This window comes from Littorina saxatilis, linkage group LG8, assembly GCF_037325665.1.
Source record: "Littorina saxatilis isolate snail1 linkage group LG8, US_GU_Lsax_2.0, whole genome shotgun sequence".
Classification (NCBI taxonomy): Eukaryota; Metazoa; Mollusca; class Gastropoda; order Littorinimorpha; family Littorinidae; genus Littorina; species Littorina saxatilis.
The window spans coordinates 23,878,984-23,888,983 of record NC_090252.1 but is presented as its reverse complement, the minus strand read 5'-3'; the positions used below and the strand labels follow the sequence as shown (position 1 = coordinate 23,888,983).

The following is a 10,000-nucleotide window of genomic DNA, read 5'->3' as shown; positions in this document are numbered from 1 at the left end:
AAAGCGTGCAAGGATTCAATTTGGACTTCAATGCGGACACAATGAGGACAACTTCGTCGATGTCAATAGTATTTTCAATAGTTTTACGCGAGATATCGGTCTAAAAGTGTGTTGTTGTTGAGTGCGATTTTTTTTTAACAATATATGCAGAATTATAAGTAATTAAGCTTTAATTTGGCCGTATATTCTTAGATTATGTGAGTGCGTGTGTGTGTGTTTGTGTGTGTGTGTTAGTTAGTTAGTTAGTTAGTTGTTGCTTTTTGGGTCCAGCGGACCATATAGGCCAAATCAGGACCCCACAAGTTTACCATTACACATATTTAAATTAAACCATTTTTAATAAACAAAATTAGGAACGTCACCCGAATGGGACATAAAAGCTAAATCGAAAACCTACGTGTCAAGGATTTGTGTGTGTGTGTGTGTGTGTGTGTGTGTGTGTGTGTGTGTGTGTGTGTGTGTGTGTGTGTATGTTTAAGAGTGTGTGTGTGTGTTTAAGAGTGTGTGTGTGTGTGTGTGTGTGTGTGTGTGTGTGTGTGTGTGTGTGCGTGTGTGTGTGTTGGCGGGTTATACACGCCAATGGGGCTTCGCTGGTGAACTTTACTTCGAAACCGTGGCCTTTAATACAACAGTCGAAGAATACAACTATAGTGTTACAGAGTGGACTACATTGATGTCAGCAGCGCCATCCGTCTGTCTCGGAAAAGTACAAACAAGGTCATCCGCTTTGCTAGAGGGCCATTACTGAAAAACAAATTATGAACCGATTAGGAATTTCTAAATATATGCGAGGAGTATATTTGGCGACAGGAACATATCATATCCGTCTATATACATAATCCTTTGTCAATGTTGGATGGCATGTTGCACAGTCACGAACTTTGTTGGAAAACCCAAAACAAAGCGAGAAAATTAGCCGCTGATTCGGAAACTGTATTCCTCTCGGAACTCTTTGAAGGGCCAGCCGTGCAGACGAACTGGTACCTTCCGTCTCGTTTTGGGTCTTTGAAGTTTACAAAACAAATCAGAGAGAGAGAGAGAGAGAGAGAGAGAGAGAGAGAGGAGAGAGAGAGAGAGAGAGAGAGAGAGAGAGAGAGAGAGAGAGAGAGGAGAGAGAGAGAGAGAGAGGGAAGTGGGGGAGGAAGGGAGGGTAGGAGAGAAACGGAGAAAAAAAAAAGAGTTTCAATAGGTTTTCCCGAACACTTAATAATAATAATAAAGTGTATTTATATTGCGCCTATCCCTTACAAAAAACAAAAATATTTGGCTCTAAGCGCATTACAACTTGAAATTGTTCAACAACAACAGATAGTGAAATGAAAACCGGGCGTTGACCGTTGTGTTCAAATTATTGTGAATACGTGTAGTGTAGCTAGAATTTAAAAAAAAATCTAGATTGTAACAAAAAAAGGCCTCTGTCTGTCCGTCCGTCACACTTTTCTTGCTTACCTCGCCAAGGTCGGTAGGTCGGGATTTTTTTTTCTTTTTTTTTTTTCCAAAAAACCATATTTTTACGTTATTTTGCAAAAAAACCCCAAAAGATCTTTTTTTCCCCAAATGCAAAAAAAAGTCTAGGGTCGCGCGAAAAAAATAGGGTCGGTCGGGTTACCGTAAACAGACTATTTTTTGGGGGGGCCCTAGTAATCGTCAAGCTGATAGTTTTTGGTCAGTGTTTGTGATCAAGCGTGAGGATAGCACTAAGAGTAAAAGTTTGGCCAAAGCTGAGATGGAGAGCCGGCTCGTTCACAAGGTAAAGACTGTGCCTTTAAAGCCACTACTGACTTGAAACCGATGCCACCGCCGACGACGCCACTGTCGCTCATACACTGACTCACCGACATGACTGACTCTCCAACGCGAGTTTCCGGAAACTCAGAAATAATCTGTCACACACATACACACAGGCGATCTACAGCATCAAACAAAACCTCCTAGAACAGCTATTTACCAACTACAAAGTCTGTTTAGTAGCGCTCAAGTAGCTTTGACTCCGCCCAACGAATTAACTACTTGCAGCTTTCCAATGACGGACGAAGTCGAAAGGGACACAACCCTCGCGGCTTGGGGATCGTGATGACAGAGTTGTCTGTGTTTACAGTGTGTGTGGTGGCCATGAGTAATCTAAACAGAAGCCGCCGTATGAGCACGCCGGAGCAATTAACAATGACTGTATCGAGTGCATGCGGATGTGTGCATTTATTATATGATATAATAATATGATATGGTTTTTCTGTAGTTAAGCATGCAGTTGTAAGCGGCAAGATTTCGCAGCGTTACAAAAACTATAAAACAAGTTTAGCCTACAACTTGTGACCATGCCTAGTGGTAGAATTAACCAAAAATACAGAACGGCAACTCACTGAAGTGTTTTATACAAAAAAAATTAAAATAAGCTTAGGGGTAGAGGGTAACAAGCTCGTGTGTGCGTGTCTGCGTGTGTGTCACCGTGTGTGTGTGTGTGTGTGTGTGTATGTGTGTGTGTGTCAGTGTGTCGAGGGGAGGTGTCTGCGCATGTGTGTGTGTGTGTGCACGGTGACGTGCGTGCATGTGTTCAGTCGTGCATGCCGCACACACACACACACACACACACACACACACACACACACACACACACACACACGCACGCACACATACACACACGTGCGCGCCTACACACACACACCCGCACACGTACACGCACATACACATACACACACACAAGCACACACACACACACACAAACACGCAAGCACACACACACACACACACACACACGCACGCACACACACACACACACACACACACATACACACACACTCACACACACACACACACACACACACACACGCAAATACAGACCCTTACCCATTCACCCCCACACCCCCCTTCACTGCACCACCCCACCCTCCACAAATCAGCTTGTGTCCATTTGCATGGCTATGTCACACGCCGGAACTCTGTACATGCTGGCACACCCACCGTTCCATTCTTTCAATAAATTAACTAGCGTCCACTAGCGCAGCACCTCAGAAGAAGAAAAAAACTTTTTTGAATGTATAATGTTTGAGTTCTGCAACATGTTAATCCATTTCTCTTGATCATTTGTCATTAATTGTAAGTCCATCTTGGGGGCCCGGTAGCTCAGTTGGTAGAGCACTGGACTTGTGATCGGAAGGTCGCAGGTTCGAATTCGGGCCGGGACGGACACGGGTCAACTTTATGTGCAGACCCAGAGACGGAAGCCATGTCCCACCCCCGTGTCATCACAATGGCACGTAAAAGACCTTGGTCATTCTGCCATAAGTGCAGGTGGCTGAATACACCTAAACACGCAGACACCTGGGTAGCGCGACTCCGTTGCTGCTAGCTTTCCACTGGGAGGAAGCGACCCGAATTTCCCAGCGATGGGACAATAAAGTAATGAAAATGAAAATGAAAATGACTCATACCAAAAACCACATCCGGACTGCTTCATGCTCAGAGTGGAGTTTTACTTACGAATTGCTGTCTTCGTGAAATTTATAAATGCATCTTTAACTGAGAAATGAAACATGATCCTATTGTCTGGTTATCTCATCTTCTGCACTTTTTTCAACCAGTAGCAGCAACGCCACACACAATGTAAAACTATATTTAGACAGGAAGAAACAGAATCAACATAGACACACAGAAGCAGAAACATCACAGAGACACTGACACGCACTGACTACGCGCAGGCTCACGCACAACTTTACGCAGCATCCCTATTTCCCACGGCACACGCATATGGGCCTACACACACTTGAAGCGCGGGCCCTTTGCAGTGGGTGATGATGACTGCGTGTTATTGTTTGGGCCCCTTTTGTGCGGGGGTGTTTGGGGGTTGGAATCAAGTGTGTGGTGGCATGGCGGTGGACTCTAAAAAGACAGGCAGCTCTGCTAAGCGGTGCCAGTCGTTGAGAACATCTTGCTGTGGATTCATTTCTTTCTGCCAACTTTTCAAATTTCTGATTGTCAACACTGCTGAAGACGCGGAAGTGGATAAGAACACGGGGCTTTGACTTTGGAGGTGGCTGTGGAATCTGTGGTTACTGTGAACTTTTCAAAGTTATGATTTTTCAGTCTCTGTCAAAGCGTTTTAACTTACTGAAGACGGACGGGACAGCGAGTTAGATAGAGACGCAATAGTTTGGGCGGGTTCAGCACACAGTGTAGAACTACAGCGTCTCTCATTGCTGAGAAGTGAACAAGTTGCTTTGGATGCATTTTTAAATGTGGGCTGTTTCTGACTGTTGTCATTCTTGGTCAAGGAGTCAGTTTTGACTTACTGAAGACGGACTCGAAATTGAATTGTTGCCGAAGTACGACCGAAGTGTTAAGTGGTGATCCTGATAGAAATAACACAAAGTAAGCGCTGTTGAAGTGTCAGTATTGCTATAGGGTGTCACTGCTGGACTGATGGTCAGAAAGAGAAGCGTCGCGCTTGGTTGAAGACGCTCAGATAGTCTGCTCTGTTACCATCTCCAACAGGTCTCTCTTCGCCGGATGCTTTGTGGTCAGTGTTTATGTTTTATGTTCGTTTTCTTTCTTTTTTCGTGCCCTTTCTCTCTGTCCCTTGTTCAAATTTGTGTCCTGTGTCTCAGTGTTTTTGTCCGCCTGTTTTATGGAGTGTTTCTCTGTCTGTCTGTCTGTCTGTCTGTCTGTCTGTCTGTCTGTCTGTCTAGATGTTCTTCTGTCGCAGAGAGAGAGAGAGAGACATTTTGACTTTTGGACTTTTTAATGGTTTATTGTACTTGTGGCCATTGGCCCATACAAACCAGGTTTGCGGGGGTGAGGGTTTGGAGAAGTAATAGGCACCTCATTCGCGCACACATTTACTCATCTTCAGCAAGTAAACATGTAGGGCCTACGCTCACGGGATACATCTAATAATCAATTACAATTACAACTACTGTTACTACTCCATCTGACCTTTCAACCCTTCGGCGTGCAATTGTCGACGTTTTATAGCATGGCAAATAAACTTGGAAATGAGTCGACAACTCTTTACATCTGTAAATGCCAAAATGTTTGACACAGGAAATAAATTATGCATGCTTCCTTTTAATCTTTTCACTAAATGATAAATCGCAATATAATGGACAACATAATAATAATAATAATAATTCTCTTTATTTATATAGCGCCTTATCCGAAGTTCAAAGCGCTTTTATGCCGTGTGAGATGGAATTTTTTACACAATATATCACGCATTCACATCGACCAGCAAACCTCAAGCCTGTTAGGCGAATGTTCACCTTTCGCGGCCTTTATTCCAAGTCACACGGGTATTTGATGGACATTTTTATCTATGCCTATACAATTTTGCCAGGAAAGACCCTTTTGTCAATCGTGGGATCTTTAACGTGCACACCCCAATATAGTGTACACGAAGGGACCTCGGTTTTTCGTCTCATCCGAAAGACTAGCACTTGAACCCACCATCTAGGTTAGGAAAGGGGGGAGAAAATAGCGGCCCGACCCAGGGTCGAACACGCAACCTCTCGATTCCGAGCGCAAGTGCGTTACCACTCGGCCACCCAGGAAGTGGTGCTCATCTTCAGTAACGTTTTCACAGAAAACACAATGTCTTGATTCTGGGGAAAAACTTAATCGTTTAAGGTTATTATTAATTGGCAGAGAGGGAGAGAGAGAGAGAGAGAGAGAGAGAGAGAGAGAGAGAGAGAGAGAGAGAGAGAGAGAGAGAGAGAGAGAGAGAGAGAGAGAGAGAGAGAGAGAGAGAGGGAGAGAGAGACTGAGAGAGAGAGAGGGAGAGAGAGAGACTGGGAGAGAGAGAGAGAGAGGGAGAGAGAGAGGGAGAGAGAGAGAGAGACTGAGAGAGAGAGCGAGAGAGAGAGGGAGAGAGAGAGACTGAGAGAGAGAGGGAGAGAGAGAGAGACCCTGAGGGAGAGAGAGTGTGAGAGAGAGAGAGAGATAGAATGAGAGAGATAGAGAGAGAGATATAGAGAGAGCGAGAGAAAGAGAGAGAGAGAGAGCGAGATAGAGAGAGAGAGGGAGAGAGAGAGAGAGAGAGAGAGAGAGAGAGAGAGATAGCGAGAGAAAGAGAGAGAAGGAAATAAACATCAGGTTGAAACTGGCGCCATCTAAACTTTAACAAGAACTTGTAAAAGAAACAACTAAGTCTTAATCATTGTGATCACTGACTCATTTAATTAAGCAATTGCAATATCGTTTAAACAACAAAACGGCATGATTAGGAAATGAGATAATTAGTGCTCGCATCCCTTTGATTTGAGTAATAATACTTGAACGGCTCAGCGACTTGTATGTCATCTGCAAGCACAATTAAGTGGGGAAAAAACCCCAGAAAATTAGGAGAGAGAAAACAGACCCCAGCAACTTAAAACAATCTTTTTTTTCTCTTTCAATCTTTCTTGCTTTCTTTCTGTCATTTAATTTATTTATTTCTGTCATTATTTCTTTCTTTATTTCCTTCATTATTTGTTTCTTTCGTTCGTTCTTTTTGTCTGCTCTTCTTTTTTTTCTCTTTTTTTCCCTTTCCTTTCTTTTTTTCTTTCTGTCTTTCTTTCTTTCTTTCTTTCTTTCTGTCTTTCTTTCTTTCTTTCTTTCTTTCTTTCTTTCTTTCTGTCTTTCTTTCTGTCTTTCTTTCTTTCTTTCTTTCTTTCTTCTTTCTTTCTGTCTTTCTTTTTTTCTTTTTTTCTTTCTGTCTTTCTTTCTTTTTTTCTTTCTTTCTTTCTTTCTTTCTTTCTTTCTGTCTTTTTTTCTTTCTTTCTTTCTTTCTTTCTGTCTTTCTTTCTTTCTTTCTTTCTTTCTTTCTTTCTTTCTTTCTTTCTGTCTTTCTTTCTTTCTTTCTTTCTTTCTTTCTGTCTTTCTTTCTTTCTTTCTTTCTTTCTGTCTTTCTTTCTTTCTTTCTTTCTTTCTTTCTTTCGTTCATTCTTTCTTTTCTTTCTTTCTTTTCTCTCATATGTCTTTCTATCCTATTTTTTCTTCGGTTTACCTTGCATTGTGTTTTTCTGTGTACTTTTTAATGGCAGGGATTTAATGGACCAGCAAATTAGATGGACCAGCAGCAAAAAAGATAGACCAGCAGCAAAAAAGATGGGTTTCAACAGCAAATTAGCTGCGATAAATATTTTGGGAAGATTCCGACGATCACGGATTGTTGTCTTTCGTGGAGTACTTCAAGGGGTCATGAATCGACCGCAATGACACCTGGTACGAAGGCTACGCCACGGGAATTCCTTTCACAAACAATGGACTGGAGGCAATAAACCAGACCATCAAACGTCAGAACACATTTCGTGAGAGACTTGACTTGTCCAGATTCCTAACCCTTGTTGAAAGAGACATTGTCCTGAACTGGTCCAGAGAGAGAGACAACGCTCAGCCTGATCATATCCCAGTGGCCCAAGAACCAGACAGAACCTTGCCCTGCTGGACGGCTGCCTATCAGTGGGCATCTTCAAACGCAAAGTCCATCAAGAGGAACCAGAAAGTGTTCGTGGCCTCGGAGTCGCTTCAGAACATGGACCTGAAGACAGCTGTCAGGATTCAGCAAGACCAGTTCCAGAGAGCCTCTTGGGAATCCTTTGACCAGTACAAGGAGAGCCGGAACTCGGTTTGGAGTCTGACCGTGGAGGACAACAGAATTGACTGCAATTGCCCTGTCTACATGAAGTCCAACATATGTAAACACCCACTTGGCATGGAAATCCGGCTGTCTATTTCTGAACCACCAGCGCAGGCAAAGACCGTCCCCCTGGGAGAGAAGCGAAAGAGGGGACGACCTATTTCTGCCCCATTTTTACTGTCAAAGAAATCTGCTTGGCTGTTCAATTAATCTATTCTGCTGTTGAATTCATCCAATTTGCTGCTTCACATTCGCTGCTCACTCCTTCCTATTTGCTGCTGAAACCATCTATTTTGCTGGTAAAAAATATTTATGCGCTTTGGAATTAACTTTCCTTTGCACGCATATTGTTGAAAATACGTAGAGGTTACATGCCGAGTCTCAGTGATTATTAAAAATAATGGTCGAAGTTAGCGGATCATGAAAAATGCGAGCTTCAGCGAGCTTTTTCATGACCGCGAACTGAGACCATTATTTTTAATAATCACTGAGACGAGGTGTGTAACCTCTTTATTCCCCCTTTCTTCAGTTATTCAAAGAAAACAGGAGTTTTTGTGCGAAAGTTTGATCGAATCCGAATCACTCAACCAGTCAACCTGCGCAGGCGATCGATTAATGCGCGGTTGTATAGTTCCGTGCAAATCATTCCATTCTGTTAACACTTCTTGTCAGTTTCCCTGTTTTAGACTAAAATCAAGTACACAGATAAGCTGTTATTCTGCTGTGGCGGTAAAGGAAGATATTGTGTGTTCTGTTTATGTTTTAGTATCGCTAAAGATAATGTTCTTTCGTCAAATGGGACTAGCAGACGAACTTTTGCACCCGTGTTCCAACGTTAATTACTGTATGAAGTTCAGTTTTTTGGGGAAAATAGTGTATGAAACCGCTTTATGTTGTTTAAATTGATGAGATGTGTGCATTTGGTTGCGTGTGATCTGTTTATAAAATGAAATATTGTTGAAAACTGACCGTCGGATTGCAGTCAGTGTTGTCGAAGAAACTGCGTTAAAAGAAGGGGAACTACTCTTGTCGGCAAGAGTATGAGTTACTTGCCTTGGGAATTTGCTTGTGATGAACGGTGTGTGCACAGCAGATCTATATTCAGAAAACAACCGAACTCATGGATTTTATATGGAGATTCATGTGTTCAGGCCTGTAGTTGTTAATTTAAATGCGGTATGTTTGTATTGTTTGCTCCAGAGATGTATATTTCGTACGTATAGAGCGTTCGGAACTTTTCAGTCGCAAAAGTAGTACCAAAACAGAACAGCTTCTCAACCCATTGCACTATCGAGGATTCAGGCTGTTGCTGGCTCGTTATTTGTTTGGTTGCTGGGTCATTATCGAAAAATAACTAGCTCTACAAGTTTACAGAGGTAAAGAAGCAGAGGGGGGAATAATGCAAGTTCATTGTACATAGATCTGTACATGGTAAACAAATAACCCGGCGTGCGGGTCTGTTTTTTCCCTTGTACGTGCGCGCGATAGCTGTCGCGGTGTATGAGTGCGACTACACGTGCCTTGGTGTGTGTGTGCGAGTGTGCGAGGGCTGTATTTTGTATATTGATTATTTGATACATGTATAAATGTGTCTCCAGGAATATGTTTTGTTTTAATCTTGTGTCGATACTATTTAGTTCTGCCTCGTTATCAGCCATTGAATATAACTCATTATTGCTTTGTTGTTCTTTGGCCATTTACGTTGAATGACTTGTTATACATTGACATTGATAGTTTTATTCTTCTTCTTCTTCGTCGTTCGCTAGATAGTTTTATTATAAGAACCTTTTCTAATTCCTATTAACTCGATGTTCTTTAACTATATTTATACACAAATGCATATTGTAAAGCAGTATGCATTGTTAGAGGATTTTTTAGTAGCAGTGTTTAAATGTCGAAGCTGCTTTTCCCAGTTTTACCTGAGAGACCGACTGTATATTGTGTTATTGTTTGTCAGACTTGATTGTACCAAGTCTCTACACATGTTGTAATGCGCTTAGAGCCAAATATTTTTGTTTTTTGTAAGGGATAGGCGCAATATAAATACACTTTATTATTATTATTATTATATTAAATAAATCAACAGTTTTAGATTTCTGAGTAATATTTTTGGACGATGTTTGTGCTCTTGTTTGTTTATTTGTGTTTTTGTTCTCTTGGGGTTTTTTGTGCGTGTTTGTTTGTGTGTTTGTGTGTTTGTTTGTATGTTTGTTTGTTGTTGCATGACTGCAAGTATTTTGTCTTCTGGCATGAAAACATATAGATTAAACCTAGCCGGGTTATTGTTTGTTTATTTGTTTCTTTCTCTTTTTGTTTGGGGGGGGGGGGGGGGGGGGGGTAGGGCTGGCTCCAGAATTGTAATTACACGCGGACATGTATGCCATCATAGTA

The 10,000-nt window shown here is 42.0% G+C and overlaps 1 protein-coding gene across 1 annotated transcript in view; it reads left to right on the top strand.

Annotated features, from left to right (window-relative positions):
- Positions 1 to 3,770: 3,770 nt before the first annotated feature.
- The window catches only part of LOC138973089 (DNA-binding protein D-ETS-3-like), a 17,458-nt gene continuing 11,228 nt past the window's right edge, over positions 3,771 to 10,000 (top strand). The window contains exon 1 of the mRNA XM_070345749.1: positions 3,771 to 4,513. Coding sequence (XP_070201850.1) covers positions 4,504 to 4,513 — 10 coding nt within the window. The 5' untranslated portion in view covers positions 3,771 to 4,503. The remainder of the gene's footprint in view (positions 4,514 to 10,000) is intronic.